A 23,198-nucleotide genomic window follows, 5' to 3' on the forward strand; every position below is an offset into this window, starting at 1 on the left:
TTCTAATATAAAGCGATGGACATTGCTGAGTATGTATTAGTTGGGACTCAACCGTATATGAAACTAGCCAAAAGGTATTTATGAGCTAAACCAAACTCCCTCAACCTTAAAAATGTTATCTCAAATGAAAGTTTACATTCCCTAAATTATCCGGTAGTTCTCAATGTTACGAAATGAGGAAAGAGTACCAAGACGAAAACGAACAATGTTACACTCCCATACGCCAGAAAATCGACAAATGTGCATCCTTCATAACATTGATTATATTGCCCGGGGGGGGGGGGGGGGGTGGGGGGGGGGGGGGGGGGGGGAATAAAAGAAGTTCATTTAGATAATAAATAGTCATATAAATGAGAAACATGTCTGTAGGGGCAGAACGAAAACAGGACGAATCAGAATACACGATGAGGTTTTGGGTAATTAGTTTAATAGCACTTTCCTTCGACCTGATTTTACAAAACAAGGTAATAATAATAATACTACAAAGCAACAACACACACACACACACACACACACAATAAGGTGAACGGTAATACGAACGGGCATCGGAAGAAATATTACGACGATAAAGGACACCACTAAATGATTGGTCTAAAGCACTTGGAGGAATCAAAGTCCGAGGAAGGGACACTGCTTCCTAGCATGCTCAGGAATCAACTTCACCAATGTCTCCATCGGGACATCCTTCAACTCTGAAAATTAAAGAAATTAAAAAGATTAAAAATTAAATTAAATAATAAAAACCCAAAATTCAACACTAATAACCCCGAAGAAAAAAAAAAAAAAAAAAAAAAAAAAAAGAGAGAGAGAGAGAAAAAAGATTGCATTGCATTGCAGAAAGTTGTACCATGAGGCTTAAAGTTGAATAATGGAGGAAGGAAACGTCCATTAGGCAGATGGGCGTTTGGATCACGTAGCTCGTCGAAGAAAGAATGGACCAACACATCCATCTATTATGGTTAAAAAGTAAATGTGTGTCAAAAATATTAGAATAAATAACTTGATAATAAGGGCTGTCACAACTCACAAAAGTTCGTTTCTACTAATATTATCGGCATCAACAGAATGAGAAACGGGAATTTGGAAATCCAAAATTCTGGCAACCTCTCCGATTTTCAAGAATAAAATGTAATTAAGGAACTGAAGAATCCAATCCAATCAATCACAGTGACCAACATAGCTGGATTGGAATCGTAAATAATTAATATTAATACTTACAGCTGAGCAACGTAAATTAGGAGAGTACTGAAGCAGCCTTGAAACAAGATCAACAGCTTCTGGGGGCATGCGCTTATGGAAAATCTGGTGCCGATTCAAATTCATAAGTAATAATCTACAAAACTCATTAACGCATAATCACATTAATTTACAATAGTTACCTTGTGCCATGGATGGGCTTTAATTTGTGGGAATTTGAACTCAGTATAATTAGGATTCATGCATTTTATTTCCTCCCTCGTTGGAGTACCCAAAACCTGAAAATAAAATTGACAGTTTTGTCTGAAAACAGAGACAAGATGACACGAAACACTAACAACCAAAATTTTATCAACTGCCTGCCTACACATCCCTCAACAGGATCTGAACATCTTCCACTCCCCATTTATTCACACACACACACACGCACACGCACACGCACACGCACACGCACACGCACACGCACACACACACACACACACACACACACACACACACACACACACACACACACACAGAGAGAGAGAGAGAGAGAGAGAGAGAGAGAGAGAGAGAGAGAGAGAGAGAGAGAGAGAGAGAGAGAGAGAGAACCTTGATAATCTCAACAAGCTGGTCAACTCCACTCTCACCAGGAAACAGGGGCTGAAGGAGAAAAAAGCCAACAGCATTCCACATTAAAAAGGGGCAGAAATCATATCACGGTTATGCCACAGGAAACGTAGACTTTAAACGGAAAGGGAAACATAAACATACACAAAGAATTATTTAAAAAGTACCTGTCCGAGAAGTAGCTCAGCAAGAACACACCCAGCAGACCAAATGTCAATAGCGGTAGTATACTCTGTTGCTCCAAAAATAAGCTCAGGTGCCCTATAATACCTGGAGCAGATATACGAGATATTCGGCTCCCCTTTCACCTGACAAAAAGATTGAGCTTAATTGCCAACCTCACATTACTTAGATATAATATAACTCCTCTTTGTGAAATATTCTACATACCAAAACTTTGGCGCTTCCAAAATCACATAATTTAACCTGGTGGGTGTGCGGATTCACCTGCAAGAAACCACAACTTTATTAACATGGAAAGATATATAAGCAAATGGTCAAAACGGCTATGAACAAATTCAGATTCTAATCTACAAAAGCAATGCGTTAATCTTTTGATTAAGATGATTGCCTCGGTACAGTTTGTTAATTACCCTTGCTTTCTGTTCTGGTTGCCTAAAGGTTAACTTAGTTAATTTTCTATTCATGTTTGTATAAGATTACAATTCAGTAAGAGAATCAGTATCCCAGCTCCCGGATAAGTCATAGTAAACTCGAAAGAACTTTAACTAAAAGAAAGATGTTATGAAAATAATAATTATCAGCAAACGGCTAAACACACTACACCGCGAAATATACGACACTGTATATCTTAAACACCGTAAAAATAAAAACAAAAGTGGTGTACAAGTGATGGTAACTGGCATAATCATCCGAAGGGGCCTATAATTACATGTAGGTGTCAAACTTTTAGAAGGCTAAAAAGCCTCCGCAAATAAGATTAAGAAATAGCAAATAAGATAAAAGTTTAGCAAGTAATAAAGTACCACGTAAATACATACCAACAAGTTTTGCGGCTTTATGTCCCTGTGACATACTCGAATACTACCATGGATATAAGACAATGCTCTGAAAATCTGCCAAATAAAAATGTAATTATAAATTTAAACAAATATCAATCCTCCTACACAGAGCTCAGATTAATGGCACAGGTCGGAAAATGTCAGATTTCTCCAAAAGTAAGGTTAGGAAAAATCTTGATCCACAAATAACAGCAACAAATTTTAACACACGTAATATCTAGGTAATATTTCATTGTACCAATTCAACAAAAGTATATTCTACTGAATTAAAAAGTTTCAACACAGACGAATCAAATATCACGAATCAATGACGAGTATCAAATCCTACTACCATAAACTTTATCGAGCTTCAAAAACAATGAGCAGAAAGCATAAACGGGCCGGCTTTAAAAAAACTGAAAATTACCTGATAGGCATACAGCTTCACATAAATTAGCGGCATTCTCTGGTTCAACTTATTATAGTGTTTGATCACACGATGAACAGTTTCGGGTACATACTCAAGAACCAAATTGAGGTATAGTTCATCCTTTTCAGTTGTTGAGAAGAAGCAATGCTTCAAAGAAACAACGTTTGGATGGTCAAGCAGACGCATTGTTTGTAACTCTCGGTTCTTGTACCTCTTGTCTTGAAGAACCTTCTTTATAGCAACTGTTTCACCGGTCTCTAAACATTTAGCCTGGATAAACAAAAGAGTTTAACGAATAATGACACTGGTAAGCGAGTTCATTGTTATTACTCAAGGAGAAAAAAATAATATTATTTATTACCTGGAAAACTACCCCAAATGATCCTTGCCCAACTATACGTTCAGCCATGTAGCTAATTGTCTGAAAAATATACAAGGGAGAATTTTGATCTTATCGAAATCCAAGACAAGGAAGATAAAAAAGCAATTTAATCGGACACATGAAAATGATTTCGCATAATAACACATTTCAATATCGGGGCCTTACAGTTATATAGTTGAGTACTTTAATGCAACTAATTTTGCAGTTTGAAATATTTACTGTTCTATCTATTCGCTTTGCCCTTTTTACTGAAAGAGAAACAGTAAACATATAATGAAGTTTAACTTATGTGAACCCTTTTACTGGGAATGCCAATAACAGAGTCAAACAAGAGCAATGCACATCTCATATAGCTTACAAATTAAGACAACTCCTCACTAAACAAAAAAATAAATGAGATTCAATTAAGAAACTAAAAATGGTAACCACATGTCACCAAAACAAAAATTTATCGATGTGTCATCTTATTTTTCGGTTAATTCTCTAGGTTTTTTTAATTTCTTTTTTCATTTGTTTTATTTGGGGGGTACTTTGGAAGTGAATTAAGGATTTTAGTTAAGGGTGTTCGATATTTTATACAAAAAATATATATGTGAATGAAAAACAAGAAAAAATTATTTGAAAAAAAAAAGGAACAACAAATGTGCAATTTTTTCATTCATAAATATAAGATTTACGTATCAATAAAAATGTACTTTTTTAAACATGTACAAAGATCTAAAATATCTCTGGACGTGGTCTTATTTCTTGAAAAATATTCACCATGTTATGATCAATATTAATAATATATGATATATATCTCTCAATGTATGACAATAAATTATCATTTAGCACTTGATCCCCAATTGATTCAGAGGGTTATGCAATTATTTAGAGCGACAAAGTGGAATTATATGCACGAGATTTTGGAAGGAGTTCCGAAACATTGGAGAAAATAGACTTAACATTTCAAATTAACCCCTAATAATTTAAATATAATAAAACTCCAAAACAGTTTGTATAACATTTCAAATTAACCCCTTATATATATATAGACACACACACACACAGAGATAAATATATATATATATATGCATCATACCTGCTTTGGCTGGCCACTTCGACCGCCAATAGTTGTCACGATTATGTGGCCTGTCTCAGTCCCATTACCATCCACAACTGTTGCTTCCATTTCCTACAGAAACAAACATATATGTCTAAAATTAGTCCCAACCACAATCAAAACAAAAAGAATATTCCCGCGAATAATTATTTACCAAACAAATAATAACAAATCTTTTAGACCATTTGTATTACCTTGTCGTCTCGTATTTTCATGTCATTCATCTCCTCAGGCAACCTGTCAACACCTACAGCCTCACCAGATATAGGCGCTATACCGACTGACGCCATTCCCCAAAATAAATACCTGATATTATAACCTCAATAAGTCATTCACCTGCAGAAAACCAATAATTAATTTTCGAGTAAGGTCGTCTATATTTATAATCAAAATGTTCAGATCTGTTTCGACTGCGAATAAAGTAAGTGTATTATTTCATTGGAAGATTACAGACGTGTACGGATTTTGAAAATTACAAAAATTGAACAGATTATGACGGAATTCCATATACATGAAATCCTTGGGGGCACGCGTAATTTGAAAAATCTACAATGCAAATGCATCACTAAGTGCGGATAATGATGAATTTGACATATTAACACACAATTAAATACAGTCACTTTCTAACTGAGAAAAAAAAAAGTCAATCCGCTCCACGTTCTCCAACGTCAAATAAAGTAAGTGTATGAATACTAAACCCATTTCAAGATTGCACAATCTATAAACGAATATGAGAAACCGAATTGCATAAAAAACAGACGCAACCTCATTAACTTTTCTTTTCTTTTTCCTTTTTCTTAGGAGGATAGTTACTAATTTCCTGATTCCGCTTTGGATGACTTGAATTCATGACCAACTGGATCGTATGCGCATATTGCTACTTTGTCTTGTCACGCAACCTAATTAATTTAATCACTGACACTTTATGGAAAGAGATTTGACATACCACTTAATAAGTACAGGAAGGGAAAGAATAGACATGATTTTTGTATAAAATAATAATTAACAAAAATAATCCGGTCTACCATGATTCATAAAAAAGTACAAGCAAATGGGAGTGGAGAAAGAAAAAGCAAAACATAATTATACATTTCATGCAAAAAAGAATTAACAAAAACACTAACCAGGTGCCGAAAAAAAATGAAGAAAAGGGGGACACTAGACGACTGATTGACGCAACCAAACCACGATAATAGGGTGAATTAGGTCAGCCATTGGTACCGAGTGGGACTAAAGTGTTCACAAACTGCCAACCGCAGAAAAATCGCCACATACTTTAATTGGTTTGTGCAAAAAAATAGTAAAGGCATAATTGAAATCATTTTCATAATAAATTCTCTTCACAGAAAAGTAAATGGAAAACAAAAATAAAACAAAATCATCTTTGTAAAGCGATTATCTTTCATCTGCTCAATGAGTCAACCCATTGTTGAAGTTGAAACACGAGAATATAGAAAAATGCCTAACAATAGGTGTATCGGTTTCTTCAATTTTACAATATTTACTCGATTCTAGTTTTCCAATCATTTATGACAGTTGGAGACTATGTTAACTATCTTGAGCTTCCTATTCTGCAATTTTATTGCATGTTGCTGACAAAGAAAATTCTCTAAAACTACGGTTTTGATTTAACTAATGTTGACGCTCGTATTCATTTTTTCACCATAATAGCTAAAAAATCCCTTCATAAGATATTTATCATAAAATATGAGTCCGGATAATCCTAAATTCGCTATTATCCTTACGAGATGGATTTGATTAATTACATTCCAGAAATAATTTAATTTGTTTCCTCATTTCAAATAGGACTATAGAATTTCCAAATAAGACAGCTTTACTAATTGATTCCACTGAAACAAGGGGAGGCTTCAAACGTCTTTTACGCAAAGGACGCGATTAAATGCAGATAGATGACTATAGATCTCCACACGTGGCACCTAGTTCTTCCCCTATAGTATTTCTCCGACTTTCGGAATAAAAAATCATTGAAATGCCAAAGAAAACAAATATAGAATTGCTTCAATAGAAACCAGGAAAGGGTTCAAACGTCTTTTACGCAAGTGACACGGTTAAATGCATATTGATGACTACAGATCTCCACACGTGGCACCTAGCTCTTCCCCTATAACATTTCTTCGACTTTCCGTATAAAACAAAAATCATTCAATTTCAAAAGAAAACAAAAAAAAGTAGATTTAAACAATTACTCATTTCAGACTCGACAAAATATTCCCTAAAAAAACATATTATAGAACATGCATGGCGGGAAGAAGCAATACAGTCTAGCTCAAAGGAAGCATTTACTCGATGGGAAATCCATTTTCTTAATACCATTATTCACCCTTCATTCATCTACAGCTTCCCGAACTTGGCTCACCGTGAATATTTACTAACGAAAAATCGAATAGTTCGTGCAGCTCGATTATCCTTGTTTATTTAAGTCCATTTCTATTTAACATGATAAATTCGTTTTCCACAAAAGAGATACTATGACTAAAGTTACAGACTTTGTGAACCCAACATAAAATAACAACGGTAAGATCAAATACAACCACAACCCACCAGAGATCCACCACACACAAAATAAAAATAAAAATAAAAAAATTGATTTCTGCGTACAGAAGAAAATTACCAAAAACAAAAAACCTAATTCAACAAAAACGATCCAGGATCCAACTCGGCGAAAACCCCCCCTATCCTACGCTAAAAAAGGAAATTCCCAATAAGTCTATATAAATGCATCAAATTCTAAACAAAAAACAATAAATTATAAATTAGAAAAAGAAAAAGAAAAAGGAAGTTACCGATGAAATCAGAATGTTCAACAGGGGGCGAAGAACGCACCGAAGATCATCGGTGGCGGAGATGGAAGCAGTGGCCTAAATTTTGACAAATTGAGAGAGAGAGAGAGAAGCTGGGCAAAGGCAAATTAGGAAATAGATAGATACAGATAGGAAATATGAGAGAGGAGAGAGAAAAACATAATACGCTTTGCTTTTTTTTTTTTCTTTTTTTTTTTTTTTTTTTTTTTTGTGTTCTAAATATTTTTTTTATTTTTTTCTAATCTGCATGTGGCGTGGGGTGCGTGACAGTCAAACCTGAAGCCTGTCTTTTTTTCTTTTTTTTTTTTTTTTTACTTATTTTATTATTGGTTTCCTAAGTGTTTCATTTTGGACCTTTGTGATCATCTTTTACTGAGATTTTTTGTGGAATTTGTCTTGTAAAATTATAGAGATGACAAAAATAAATATTGCCAATTGGTTCGTGTGCCTCTCATGAGAAAATGAGATATTAGTAGGGATGGAAATCGGAACGGAATTTTCAGATTCCGACGATTCCGATCCCAAAAATTCCGAATTTTGGAATCATTTTTTTATTCCAATTTCCAAGGTTCCGACTTTCAATTTTTTTTCAACTTTTTTTGGAACACGGTCGGAATTTTGTATATACAATTCCCTAAAATTTCAATTTCCGATCCGATTTCAATTTTGAATATTTCAAGAATTATATTTTAATATTATATTATATATTTTATAATTACATAATATGATTTTATGATATATATTATACAAAATATATAATTACCCAAATCCTAATTTTTATATACAAAAGAAAGAAATGCTAGGGCAATTAACTCAAACTCCAATTTTGTTTTTTTAGAATAACACTAGCATTTTCCCCTTCCGATGAACAAGATACCATTTCAAAAGTGAAAAATAATAATTAGTTTAATGTATGATAATAAGAATTATAATAAAATTTATTAGTGATAACAATATCAATATTTAAAAAAAATTAATAGAAACTCATTCAAAATGAAGGGATCATTTTGTTATATTTTGTGGTTTAAGGAGGTGTTTGTGACAAACCCTATAGTTCAAGGGTGCAAACTGTACTTTCTCCTTTATATAATGATCAATTTCATATTATGCCACTAAAGAAGAGTTGTATTCAAATTTAAAATTATTTAATATTTCTTCTAATTATTTAAATTTAAATTAGTTGTGTTGCATTACCCAAAACCATTTAATTAAATTACAAGAAATATTTTTGAAAATTACTATTTCATTTCCTTTTTACTATTTTGTCCTTAGTCACGAGTTTTACTTATCAAATTTTATTCATATTACTTATGAAATTTCTTTTAAGTTTATTGCGATGCCTCTAACTAATTAATGGCTAAACTATATTTTTTTCTTTTAGACATAAATGATTGTTGTGTCTAAATATTATTGGATTGACGATTTAAGAGAGGTTGATTTTATAGTTTAAGAAAGTTAATTTGTCGAGTTATCTTAAGTTAAGTTTTTAGGTTATCATTCCAAAGAACGATTGAATTGCACATACTTCTTTTGCTTATGAATTTTCACTAACTATTTCAAGACAATAACTTAAAAATGTAAAGGAGCGTAGTGTGCAAATTTAATTTTTGTTTTATGAATGGATTAAGAAAACCTAATTATTAAAGTTAAGACGTTGGATATATCTACCGTAAACATATTTTTTAGGGGAAATTGGCTAGACACCCCTCATTCTCGACTTATATAGGTGGAGATCCTAACTGTTAGATGAATATAGGTCTAGGCCCTTTGATAAAAAAAATAATATAAATAAAATAAAATAATTAGTACATTGACATAAACACCCTTAATTAAAAAGAAAGTAAATCCCATATATCACTCTCTCTCTCTACAATCTTACGTATCTTTCCCCCCCTATATCTAATCTACCATCTTTCTCTACCTCTCTATCTCGTGCCTCTCCATCGTGTTTATCTTCCGTTCTATTTTTTTTCTTTCGAAGAAAAAATCTGATCAATTTCTTACTCTCTCTCCTTTCTCGATTCCGATATTCTTTCTTCCCTGTTGAATCCTGCCATAGCTAGAACTTTCAACAAACTATAAACAAATATTTTTCGTTTGTTTTTTGGTTGTGGGATATGTTGCTTGTTCTATGTTTGGAAAAATCGTTTGCTATTTTGGAGACCTTGTTTGTTGTTTGTATTTAATTTCTACTTCTCCAGTTGTTACGATGGAAGGCAATTCATGAGATTCTCGCCCCAATCTTGGGTGGTGGTTCTACGGCAATCGATCCATGAAATTTGGATGCACCTCTTCACCGTTGTTCGGAATCCACCATCTGCTTCGTCCCCAACAATATCTCCGTCTCGGTCCCTACCATTCTCGCCGAGAGCTTTAACTGGTTAAGAATGGCGGCAAGGGATTTGGGGTGAGCACCTCGATTTTTTTTTCTTTAATTATTTTCATTTTGCATTTTGCAATTTAGTGTTACATAATTTTTTCTCGTTTTCAATTTTTTCTTCAATTTGATGTTTGTATTTGGTGAAGTCATAGGTAATCATTTTTTTTGCAACTCAATAATGCAAATTCTGATTTTTTTTTCCCAGTTTGTTGTTTTCTGGATTAATCATTGGTATTTTGTTGTTTGCAACTCAATAATGCAAATTCTTGATTTTTTTTCCAGTTTGATGTTTTCTGGATGAATTATTGGTATTTTGTTGTTTGCAATTCAATAATACAAATTCTAAGTTTGCTATTTGATGTTCACGGAATCATAGGCGTCATTTGCTATTTGCAGTTCACAGAGTAATAGGCGTCAGTTTGCTATTTGCAGTTCACGACAGACGGAGACGGTGTCGATTTTAGAGTATGAGAGTTTGTACACTAAATAGTATATTTTTTTTTACTACTTTATTTATTTTTTTTATTAATATTTGCAAGAGAGATATTTGGAAATTTGTTTTGATAGAAAGGTTTTCAGGGGATTTGATTTTATTTAGTTAAAGGTATTTTTGACACAAAAAATATTATTAATTTATTAAAATATAGAAATTTTGATTTGGATTTATACACATAAATTATAATATAGAGGGACCTCTAGCAAATTGCCCCATTTTTTTAATAAAGTATGTGCAATTGATTCTTTACTTGTGTTGCATTGTCCAAAAATATTTCAAATTTGATGAATTACTTTTCACATAACTATTTCATTTACGTTTTGTACTATTATGTTCACAAAAAAAAGTTTTACATATAATTTTTCTTTGCAACATCCATTATTTTTTAAATTCATTCGTTGCTTAATGTGATATTTGCATTGATCCAAAATATCATCTTTATACACATACCAATTTCTTTGTGTTGGATCGACGTCTATTGTTAAAATTGTAACGCCACAAAGAATACTAAGTTGTTTTTTTCATCAGTATATAGACATATGTGTGTTCAATTTTATTTCTAAAAAAGATACTTATTAGTTATTATATTATATTGCAATTAGTTAAATTTTTACATGTTGATTTTGAACGCGCCATTTTTTAACTTTGTTTGTATATTTTCTATTCATTTGTTTACATGTATTTTTTTTTATCTTCAATATTCGTTAGTGCAACGCACCGTGCAACACACGGGGCAAAGTACTAGTTGTAATAATTTTATGGAAAATATTTAAGGTAAATGGCAAATAGGTACATTGACAAGAGCACTTTAATAAATAAAAAAAGGTACATCCAACTTTTTATCTTGCAAATAAATTCACATCACTCAAACTTATTTACAAATTCGGAAAACTATTTTATATATACTAAAATTACCCCCAACTTTTAGAAACTCTAATTCAACTTCAATTCCACGATTTACATCCCAATTTAGACCAAAATCACCAATTAAATTTTTTTGACCCTTATTCCAATTTTGATCGCCACCGCCGGTCTCCGTCGTTGACTTTTTTTTCAAAACGTTTTTTTTTTTTTTTCTATACTAGTGTATTGGCCTGTAATATTACTGTCTCAAACAGTAATATTGTAGTCCAAGACAGTAATATTGTAGTCGGAGACAGTAATTTAACTGTCTGAGACAGTAATATTACTGTCTCAAACAGTAATTTTACTGTATTAATGAATTTTATCATCTTACCCTACCATTACGCTGCCCCCGACCCAATATTGTTGTCTCCAACCGTAATATTACTATCTCATGTAGTAATATTACTGTTTGGGATAGTAATATTACTGTCTCAGACAATAATTTTGTTGTTAACACAGTGTAATTTAGAGAAAAAAAAATCAAAAAAAAAAGTCAATGCCGGAAGTGGCGGTTGACCGGCTAAAAAAAATTTAGAAAAAAAAAGGTTTATAAAAAAAAGTCAATGCTCAAATCTGGTCGGAATTTTTTTTTCAAAAAAAATATTATTTTCTAAAAAAATCAAAAAATTATGAAAATGGGGGTTAATGTGATATATTTGTTCAATTTGGGGGTCAATGTGCAATATTGATGAAGTTATAGTGCAATGGATGGAATTAATTAAACTTATATTATGAGGGGTATTTTAGACAAAAAACATGTGGATGGATTTATCTGCGAGACTATTTTGTGTCCGAACATACGTGATGTTAAGTCACTTGTCATGGGCGTATTTGCCATTTTGCCCAAATATTTAATAACAACTAGATATGGATAATAATTATAAACAAATTAAACAAAAATGCTCTTTTTAGGTTTTTGCGAATTAATTTTTGTTGGCTAAAAGTTTAATCATGTCTTTTGAATATATGGCGACTAGGGGTGTGAATGAGCCGAGCTCGGCTGTTTTGGTAGGCTCGAGCTCGAGCTCGACCTCATCGAGTTATTCTTTTTGGGCTCGAGTTCATTTTGGTTTTTTTTCTTTTTTTTTTTAATAATAATTATTATTTTTTTATTAAAAATTATTTATGGTATAATGAAAAAATAATAAAATAAATAATAAACTGTGCTTGTATATTTTTTTAAATCTTTTTATGTTATTTTATATTATTATTATAATATTTTATAATAATAATAATAATAATAAAAAAAAAAAATAATAATAATAATAATAATAATAATAATAATAATAATAATAATAATAATAATAATAATAATAATAATAATAATAATAATAATAATAATAATAATAATAATAATAATAATAATAATAATAATAATAATAATAATAATAATAATAATAATAATAATAATAATAATAATAATAATAATAATAATAATAATAATAATAATAATAATAATAATAATAATAATAATAATAATAATAATAATAATAATAATAATAATAATAATAATAATAATAATAATAATAATAATAATAATAATAATAATAATAATAATAATAATAATAATAATAATAATAATAATAATAATAATAATAATAATAATAATACTACTACTAAAAAAAAAGACACGAGGTCGCGTGCCGACTCGCGAGCTGTCGAACAACTATATTTGGGCTCGAGCTCGAGTTCGAGCCTTTGTCGAGTCGGCTCGTCGAGTTCGCGAGCCGGCTCGGCTCGTTATCACCCCTAATGGCGACATCATTTTCGTTGAGATGAATCCCGGAAAACTAAGAAGCTTTGCAGTTGAAGAACGTTGGATTTTTGCGATCCAATGTTTGAAAAGTTTTTTTTTTTTTTAAATCGCAATAACTTTTAACATGACAAAAGAATTCACTTCATCATACTATCGGACAGTTTTTTGAATTTTAAGTTCTAGTAGCATTGCACTTTAACCATTTGGGGGGTTTTGTGAGGAGATCTCTGGCCAACCATCTTAATTATTTTAGATATAGGTGTTATATATATTTTGTCAATAATCGTATTTCTTTAATATGTCTTATAAATAAAGGTAAATTTAATGTATATGACAAAATTACTCCAAATTCTTTAAACTCAATTTTTAATTGTAACTCCAATTCAACTTCAATTTCAACGATTTTGACCCCAAAAAAATCAATTTTGACTTTTTTTTTTCAATTTTGTTTTTCTTCCCGCCCGACGCTAACCGGACGGTAATATTACTGTGGTTGACAGTAAAATTACTGTAAACACAATAATATTACAGTCAACCACATCAACGTAATAATATTATTGTCTACTATTGTAATATTGTTGTACTTGATAGTAAAATTAGTATAACCACAATAATATTACTCTCAACTACATAAAAAAAATGGCTTTTTTTATTTTGATTGATTTGTTGACCGGTTAATATTACTGTCTACTATTGTAATATTACTCTCCTTGACGGCAAAATTACTGTAAACACAATACTATTACTGTCAACAACAGTAATATTACTAATATTACTGTCAACAACAGCCATATTATTCTTTTTGATTTTTTTTCTTCTTATTTTTACCTTTGTTGGCCGATCAACATAATAATATTATTGTATTACACAATAACTTATTATGTAACATAGTGATTTTGTTGTGTTAATATTACTGTTCTAGATAGTAATATAGCAATATAATTGTGTTAAACAGTAATATAGTTAAAATTACAGTGAACCACAGTAATATTACTGTTTTTTACGGGGGCCAAAATATGTTCAGAAAAAAAAAAAATCAACGCCGCCGAAGACCGGTCAGCGGAGGCACAACACGAAAAAAAAAAAGAAAAAAAAAAAGTCAACAGCGTTGGCCAAAATTGGGTTAGGGTGAAAATTAAAAAAATGGTGAAATTTAGGGTTAAATGGATGAAATTGGAGCATATTAAAATGTGAGGGAAGATCTTAGTCTTTTACACACCTCTGTACTTTGTCTAGACTTTTTTGTAAGAAATTTTTTGATCTGTTTTTACCTATGAATAAGTAGTCCATGATAGACTTGTTTGTAAACCCCTAACCATTTTTTGGGACTTCTTCGACCCTACACCCAGTGATAAACACTAGGTGAGTCTTCTTTTATCCGTGGATTTTTTGTATTTTATAATATATTTGATGCGATCTCTTGTGTATCATAAGATTTCTTTACTAAACGTAAGAAAACTCTTCTTTATTATTTCTCTTCATAATAAAACCCTAGCACAATACGACTATTTAAAGATAATAAAACCCTAGAATCCTAATCTAACTAGAAAAGATAATTACCTATACTAATTAAATACCTAATAATCTCCTAACCACTACTAACTCACGGCTATATTCAATCTAATTATACTATGCTAATTAATTAATAATAAAATACTAACTAACTAATAATTAAATAATATATTAAATAATAAATCCCAACATTCCACCCCGCTTGAAATGAACCTTGTCCTCAAGGTTCGAATCAATTTGGTCCCTCTCCTTTGTGTTTCCACCTATGTTTGACCTCATCGACTTGCTTCCCGATTGACTCCGAAAAACACGATGAACGACCAAACTCTTTAACACATGGCTCTTGCTGACCCCAAGAGATTCCAAAGGCTACTTTTGCGAAAATACTCAATTTTTTTCCCGATAGATAAACTTTTTTAATCGTCTTTTCAGATTTTGTCTCCTCCAAACTGACCATCGGTTCTTCGTCTCCTTTCTTTTGAACACCATGGAAATCTCCCAATATCCATAGTATCTCTTCGCTCTCCTCTCTGGTTAATTTCTCGTCTTCGTCCCACTTTATCTCAATTGACTCCGTTTCTTCTTCTTTCGGCTCTTCGTCCCACTTTATCTCAGTGGAATTCGATTCTTCTTCTTTGGGCGAACTCACAAAAATTTGGGGCTCTTCGAAAAAATCATCGTCGTCCTCTTCCTCTCCCTCCGACGATAGGCTCGGCAACAACGGCGGTGGCGTTGGCGGTGATGGTTGGCGATCCCTTCGGCTTTTGTGTTGGTGTTGACGTCGTCCTTGACTTTGTTCGAGCAATTTCTGAAAATCAATCCGTAATTTCTCTACGGATTTTTCCAATCGCTCCAACCGTCTTGTTTCTGACATCATGATTTTCACAAAGTTTTGATGTGATCTCAACTTTGCTCCAGCTTAGCTTTGATATAATCTCTGCCTTGCTAACGAAGCGTTGGTGTTATCGCAACTTCGCTCTGATACCAATTGATGCGATCTCTTGTGTATCATAAGATTTCTTTACTAAACGTAAGAAAACTCTTCTTTATTATTCCTCTTCATAATAAAACCCTAGCACAAGACGACTATTTAAAGATAATAAAACCCTAGAATCCTAATCTAACTAGAAAAGATAATTACCTATACTAATTAAATACCTAATAATCTCCTAACCACTACTAACTCACGGCTATATTCAATCTAATTATACTATGCTAATTAATTAATAATAAAATACTAACTAAATAATAATTAAATAATATATTAAATAATAAATCCCAACAGATTATTACTCCCCCAATTCCTTCAATTATGCAAGCAATTAACCCGGATTATTAACCTGAGATGCTAAAATAATCATAACTCGCTTCCGCGTGTATTACGATTCTAATACTCTAGATTCAATTACTATATTCCTATGCAATTAATTCTAGAACACAGCATTAAGCACAAATCTCAATAATGGCTACCTAAGAGATTAACTATATTCCTATGTTAATACCACAAAGGCTTTTCTACCACAGTTCTAATTATTAACCCGATCTTCCGATTCATGCGATTAACAATAACATAAAAGCGCATAAAGTGGCCAGTTTCATGAACTTAATAAAACAAGTAGAAGAAATAATCCGGAATTTAAACTTGCATAAAATCATAGAATTGGGTTCATAAATCCCACATAGGGTTCCAAATAAAATCCTAGAAATAAGAAAATTAGCTACTGATGATTAAAGCAAAAACGCAAATAAAATAAGTCATAAACGATAAATCTATGCTTAGAGTCTTCGAATTCTTCGTCTTCGTTATTGCTTTGTTGCTCTCCAAATTGCGTAAAAAGCTCCCTAATTGTGTGCTTGGATTGGTCTTATATAGGGTGAAGAACTTGGGGAAGAAGGCAGTTTCCTTGTGCAATTAAAATCCCTTTACTGCGCAACTTCGGAGTCTCGGACGGGGGTCCCATAATTTGCACTAAAACTGGGACGGGGGTCCGAGCCTTGTTTCTTCAGAATTTTGATTTTTTCACTTTTGGCCCATATTTTCTCCAAAATTGCAGTTTTGACCCCATACTTTTCCAATTCTTCAATTTGTACCTAAAATACAATAAATCAACTTTTTAAGAACCAATTATCGTTAAAACACACCAAAAGCTCAAATAAAAAGGTACGATAAAGTGTAAAAATATACACTTAACAGTAGTCCACTATACTGTTCCCAAAGTCAACTATAAAATGATTAGTCAACTATAAGTTGTCTAAAGTCAACTATAATTTTTCCGAAGTCAACTATAAAAAATTCGATAGTCAACTATAACTCCTTCATCAGTTAGCTATATTGATATTCAGTTTAAGGTCGAGATTCCGATATTCGAAATGGAATTCCGACAACAAAACTTTATCTCAATCAATAAAAATCATAAATATATGATTCATAAAGTAAAAAATGAGGTGGAGAAGAATGAGAGAAAGAAAGGGGAGAAAGTGAGAGAAAGTGAGAGAAAGAAGAAACATAGAAAGAGGAAGAAAACAGATGAGAGAGTGAGAAAGAGGAAAAAAATAGAGGAGAGAGATAGAGGAAGAAGATAGAGGAGAGAGGAGAGAGTAATAAATAACCCTCACGTTTGTTGGGAAATGAGAGAGTGGAATAGAAAGTAAGAGAAAAAGGGGGAAGAGAGAGAGAAAAAAATCACGAAAATAAGAGAAATAACTCAATAAGGAATATAAAGAGAAACATAGAGAAAAATGAGAAGATATAGAAAGAAAGGGTAGTAGGGGAATAACAATAAGCCTAGCGGGTCCAACAATTCATAATATCAGTTTTTTATTTCTTTACAAATGTGCAATTATAAAATAGATCCCGACTCTATTATTTTGTGTATTGAGTGGGTTATCTCTCATTTTTCAAAAAAATATCCTTCAGCTATTTTGTTATGCAGGTATTTAAAAATTATATTCTCACCAATTACAATAAAAGATCCATCAATCGAATAACTTAGTGAGAAAAAAAATATTTTTTTAAAGAAAATATAGTTTTTAAAGTAATTTGGTGTGTTTTTCTTTTTCACACTTAACGCTCGAAATTAGGTTGAAAGTAGAAAACAATAATAATTTAATTTGTTATTTTGCACCATGTAAAAAAACACCAAAAAAATGAAATTGGGTTCATTAAGTTTAAAATATTTAATTCATTGGGCATTTGTGAATGGGTTATTGTGTTTTGAGGGTGCAAAGTGGGATTAAGCCTTATTATATTCCTATTTTATTTTTTTACTACCAAAATGCCAAAATGTGCAACCTCGAAACAAATTAATAGCACTTTGCACCCTCGAAACACAATAATTTATGCATAATGCACTCCAAATGAATTTTTAAAGCTAAAAAAATTAATTTAATACTTTCAGTGATACTTTTTAGGATGTCAAATATCAAATATTTATTTTATTCATCTATCATTTTGAAACTATAAAGTGCAAAAATAAAAATACATTTCATCAACATATTTTAAAATTATATTATTTTATCAAAATAAAATATTTTAGGAGAAAAATCATTCATGTATTTTGTTATCAAGTTATCTGAAAATCATATTTTCTTCTAAATATTTTTACCAAATATTTTCAACCAGTTACAATAAAAGATCCATCAAACGAATTATGTTGGAGGGTTCAAGAAAATAGCAATTTATTCTATTATTTTGCACCCCGAAAAAAAAAAACACCAACAAAAAATGAAACTGCAGTTATTATTCAATTCAGGGTGCATTGTGAGCGATTTATTGTATTTTGAGCGTGCAAAGTGCTATTATTATTTTTTGATGGCGCAAAGTGCCAAGATGGTATATTTCAAGGGTGCAAAGTGGAAATTAAGCCAAATTCCCACTACCCATCACAAAGATAAACCCATCGCACGTGGTCGACTTACTCTTTAGTCCAACCGCCACAAGATTCACCCGCCACGTGTGATGGCAGTCTCGTAATTTCCAGCCTTCCCACTACTATAAAAGCGCTCAGTTCGATGCATGCTCGCATTCGTTTACCGCTCTTCCGTTTTTTTCTCTCTCTCTGCTCAAATTTTTATCGATCGCGTCGAAGAAAAAATCTTCTCAATTTTTTTTTCCTGCTCGGCGGTGGTCTCGTGAATTGAGTTGTGAATTCAATTGGAGTTTTATTTTGTATCCGGTGGTGATTGTTTCTGGTTAAATTTAATGTGAGTTTTCTGCTGGATTGCTTGTTCGAAATTGGGATTTCTGTATATTACTTTTAAGTGATCAAGAACCCTAAATTAAAAAAAAAATTGTTGCGGAAATAAATTGAGTTTTTTGGTCAAAGATTGTGTAAACCAAATGAGGGTTTCGTAGAGTTTTCCTAATCAATTTTAGGGTTTTTCTAATTCATCTAATCAATGTTAGGGTTTTGAGGAAATATTAATTAGTATTGGGCTGCATGTGGTGCTTTTTAGGGTTTCTTAGAATTGGAATCGAATTCTTGAGATTTTCGATTTCGTGGCGTTGATTACTTACTTTTAATTCGGGGAAATTCGACGATATCTATATTTTTTCGATTATGGAAACTAGTTTGATTTTTATCGGCATAAACAGCAATGTTAACTAATATTTGTGCTCGTCGTTTATTATACTTGGAAAATGATTGATCTAATTATTTCTTGTCTTTTTGCTTTATTTCTCATTGCTCATTGCTTTTCACATGTGATATTAAACTGCAGATAGACGAGGTTATTGACCGGGCAGTAGCTTGTCGATAATTTGATTGGTTGGATAATTACCAGAAGTACGTCGATTCTCCTTTAACCGCTTTTTATCTATTGATTGTCTGATGGTTTTTAAATGCATATACTCATTTTGTCTGTTCAACTTGGGCAGGTGGGTGATATGGCAGCAAATGGGAATGCATCAAGGGGGTCTATATGTACAATTAACGTGAATACTTTCAGTAGACGACTGCAAGTCCTTTACACAAACTGGCGTCTCCACAAAGACGAGTTGTGGGGTTCTGCCGATGCGCTCGTTGTGGCCACGCCACCGCCTTCGAACGATTTGCGCTACCTCAAGTCTTCGGCTCTGAATATATGGCTGCTTGGTTACGAGTTTCCAGAGACAATTATTGTTTTCACGGACAAACATATCCATTTTATGTGCCGGCCGAAAAAGGCATCGTTGATCGAGGTTGTGAAGAAGTCTGCTAAAGAGACCGTTGGTGTTGATGTTGTCGTGCATGTGATGGCAAAAAACGACAGTGGAAGTAGTCAAATGGATTCCCTTCTCGATTCTATTCGTTCGGTGTCAAATTCAGTCGGATATATTGCTAGAGAAGCCCCGGAAGGGGAACTGTTGGAGATGTGGGCTGATAAATTGAAAGGTTCGGGCCTGCTATTGAGTGATATGACGAATGGATTGTCCGATCTTTTTGCCGTTAAGGACAAAAACGAGATTACGTGTGTAAAGAAAGCGTCGTACTTGACTGCTTGTGCAATGAAGAACTTTGTGGTTCCGAAAGTTGAAAAGGTGATTGATGAGGAGAGGAAAGTCACACATGCTTTGCTGATGAACGACACGGAGAAAGCTATATTGGACCCTGTGAAGATTGGTTTTAACCTAAAGAGTTTTAACCCGAAGGCTGATACCGTGGATATCTGTTACCCTCCGATTTTTCAGAGTGGGGGGAAATTCGATTTGAGACCGACTGCTTCGAGCGATGACGAGTTTTTGTACTACGACTCTTCCAGTGTCATCATTTGTGCAATCGGCTCGAGTTATAACAGCTATTGTTCTAACATAGCAAGAACATATCTTATTGACTCGAATGTCGTGCAGAGTAAGGCTTATGAAGTTCTTCTTAAGGCTCACGAGACAGCTATTCTCGCATTAAAGCCTGGAAGGAATATGAGTGTTGTTTATGAGGCAGCTCTTGCTGTAGTGAAGAGGGATGCTCCTGAGCTAGTTCCGAACTTGACGAAATCTGCTGGGACAGGCATCGGTTTGGAGTTTCGTGAATCAGGGTTGGGTCTTAATGCAAAGAACGAACGATTGATTAAAGCGGGAATGGTTTTCAATGTTTCACTTGGTTTCCAAAACCTGCAAGCAAATACGAGCAATCCAAAGAGTTGGACTTTTTCGATGCTGCTTGCCGATACAATTATTGTGACGGATAATGGTAGTGATGTTGCCACCTCAGCTAGCTCAAAAGATATGAAAGATGTTGCCTACTCGTTCAGTGAAGATGAAGAAGAGGTGAAAGTGAAACACGAGCCTAAAGAAAAAGACGCTGTATTTGCCAAAGCGACGCTTCGATCAGACAATGGGGAGATGACGAAGGAAGTACTCCGTAAGCAGCATCAGACCGAACTCGCCCGCCAAAAGAATGAGGAAACCGCTCGACGCCTAGCTGGCGCTGGATCTAGTAATGGAGATGGAAGAGCCGCTGCAAAGACGGCAAACGATCTAGTTTCGTATAAAAGTGTGAACGAACTTCCTCCACCCAGGGGAATGACGATTCAGATTGACCAAAAGCACGACGCGATTCTAGTACCTGTTTACGGGATTATGGTTCCTTTCCATGTTGCTACTGTGAAGACCGTTACCAGCCAGCAAGAAACGAATCGAAACTGTTGCATACGAATCGTCTTCAATGTGCCCGGCACACCCTTCACTCCTCACGATGCGAATTCTTTAAAGAATCAGAGTGCTATTTACTTGAAGGAGGTTTCGTTTCGTTCAAAGGATTCGAGGCACATAAGCGAAGTGGTGGGGCTGATTAAAACCCTCCGGCGTAATGTCATGGCTAGGGAGTCTGAAAGGGCTGAGAGGGCTACTCTTGTCGGTCAGGAGAAACTCGTGCTTTCCGGTAACAAGTTTAAGCCGATAAAATTGCATGATCTGTGGATACGCCCCACTTTTGGAGGGCGTGCGAGAAAGTTAATGGGTTCGCTCGAAGCACATACGAACGGTTTACGGTACTCCACTACAAGAAATGACGAGCGTGTGGATATTATGTACGCGAACATAAAACATGCCTTTTTCCAGCCAGCGGAGAAGGAGATGATTACGCTCCTTCACTTTCACTTACACAATCACATTATGGTTGGAACAAAGAAAACTAAAGATGTGCAGTTCTATGTTGAAGTAATGGAGATGGTCCAAACAATCGGAGGTGGAAAAAGATCCGCTTACGACCCGGATGAGATCGAGGAGGAACAGAGGGAGAGAGATCGAAAGAACAAAATAAACATGGATTTTCAGAATTTCGTTAACCGTGTGCACGATCTGTGGGGTCAGCCCCAGTTTCGAGACCTTGATTTAGAGTTTGACCAGCCGTTACGAGAGCTCGGTTTCTACGGTGTTCCGTACAAGTCATCGTCTTTCATAGTCCCAACTTCGAGCTGTTTGGTTGAGTTTGTAGAGACTCCTTTCGTCGTGATAACACTGAGCGAGATTGAGATTGTCAATCTCGAGAGAGCTGGTCTTGCGCAGAAGAATTTCGACTTGGCCATTGTTTTTAAAGACTTCAAGCGCGATGTAATGAGGATTGATTCAATCCCGTCTTCTTCGATTGACGGGATTAAAGAATGGCTAGATACAACAGACATTAAGTACTACGAGAGCAGGTTGAATCTGAACTGGCGCCCGATTTTGAAGACCATAATGGATGATCCGAAGAAGTTTATCGATGATGGCGGATGGAATTTTTTGAACTTGGAAGGTACGGATTCGGATTCGGATAATTCGGGTGAGTCTGATTTGGGTTATGAGCCGTCTGATGTGGAGCCTGATTCCGCATCGGAAGATGATGATTCGGATAGTGAGTCTTTGGTTGAATCGGAAGATGATTCGGAGGAAGAGTCGGAGGAAGAGAAGGGGAAGACTTGGGAGGAGCTTGAGAGAGAAGCTAGCAATGCCGATAGAGAGCATGGGGCGGAGTCGGATAGTGAGGATGAGAGGAGGAGGAGGAGGAAGATTAAGGCGATGGGAAAATCGAGGGGCGGCGGCGGCGGCGGCTCTAGTGGTGGTGCCGCCGCAAAGAGGACGAGGTTCAGATAGATTATTAAAGAAGACTAATGTTTTAGTTGTTTTAGATTTTGAATTTATTATGCCGAACATTTTAGATTTTGAAAATATTTATCACCTACTGTATACAGATTTCTTGAGAAATTAAATTAATTCTTAATTCTTTGTTACTTAGTTTATTTTTTCACTTAAATATAATTTTGTCATCTTTGTTTGTGGGGTGTGATATTAAGTTCAGAATTCTAGTGAGATTTGAATTTTGTGTAAACATGTGTTTAACAACACACTACTCAAGTGCGCTAGGTACACTAGGGGTGTTCACTCGATCGGACCAAAATTTTGATTCGGTATTTGGTTAATGTTTTTTGAAATTCCGGTATTCAGTACGGTATACTGTATTGATGATCGGTATACCGTACCGTAGCGAATACAAAAATATTTAATAAGTATTTATTTTTTTCTTTTATTTTAAATTATTTACGGTTATAACAAATTATAAAATACTTTTAGATTGGTAATTTTTTCCATTATTTACAAACTAGCTTCTTTTGATAATCCTTTTTTTGGGGCCAATTATTGGAATTTGAA

General features: G+C 33.7%; 2 protein-coding genes across 3 annotated transcripts; one reads left to right on the plus strand and one right to left on the minus strand.

The window, feature by feature from the left end:
* Positions 1-326: 326 nt before the first annotated feature.
* Positions 327-7,960, minus strand: LOC105956584 (shaggy-related protein kinase alpha). 2 transcript variants are annotated; one of them, XM_012980435.2, is made up of 13 exons: positions 7,526-7,960; positions 4,916-5,057; positions 4,701-4,793; positions 3,599-3,658; positions 3,235-3,507; positions 2,808-2,882; positions 2,197-2,253; positions 1,974-2,114; positions 1,789-1,839; positions 1,380-1,475; positions 1,219-1,302; positions 848-950; positions 327-692 (listed from the first exon to the last, which is right to left on the minus strand). In XM_012980435.2, exons 2-13 carry the CDS (start codon positions 5,009-5,011, stop codon positions 610-612), a joined length of 1,212 nt encoding a protein of 403 aa, XP_012835889.1. In that variant the 5' UTR covers positions 5,012-5,057; positions 7,526-7,960; the 3' UTR covers positions 327-609. The 2 variants fall into 2 exon arrangements, with proteins under 2 accessions (XP_012835889.1, XP_088670335.1); XM_088814209.1 differs by having other exon boundaries at positions 4,916-5,027; positions 7,526-7,766.
* A 10,656-nt stretch (positions 7,961-18,616) lies between these two features.
* LOC105956583 (FACT complex subunit SPT16) lies at positions 18,617-22,770 on the plus strand. The gene is made up of 3 exons (XM_012980434.2): positions 18,617-18,796; positions 19,313-19,377; positions 19,470-22,770. The coding sequence occupies exon 3, from the start codon at positions 19,479-19,481 to the stop codon at positions 22,641-22,643; it is 3,165 nt and encodes a 1,054-aa protein (XP_012835888.2). The 5' UTR covers positions 18,617-18,796; positions 19,313-19,377; positions 19,470-19,478; the 3' UTR covers positions 22,644-22,770.
* The last annotated feature ends 428 nt before the right edge of the window (positions 22,771-23,198 follow it).

Source organism: Erythranthe guttata, chromosome 14 (assembly GCF_056151865.1).
Source record: "Erythranthe guttata isolate IM_541 chromosome 14, IM_541, whole genome shotgun sequence".
Lineage (NCBI taxonomy): Eukaryota > Viridiplantae > Streptophyta > Magnoliopsida > Lamiales > Phrymaceae > Erythranthe > Erythranthe guttata.

Bases quoted from the DNA above. Each gene is read 5' to 3' on its own strand.
- LOC105956584 (XM_012980435.2), bottom strand. From the start codon at position 5,011: ATGGCGTCAGTCGGTATAGCGCCTATATCTGGTGAGGCTGTAGGTGTT. The intron at 1,840-1,973 runs GTACTTTTTAAA...TTTCTCCTTCAG, and splicing joins CTGAGCTACTTCTCGGACAG to CCCCTGTTTCCTGGTGAGAG. The intron at 951-1,218 runs GTAAGTATTAAT...TAACCATAATAG, and splicing joins CTAATTTACGTTGCTCAGCT to ATGGATGTGTTGGTCCATTC.
- LOC105956583 (XM_012980434.2), top strand. From the start codon at position 19,479: ATGGCAGCAAATGGGAATGCATCAAGGGGGTCTATATGTACAATTAAC.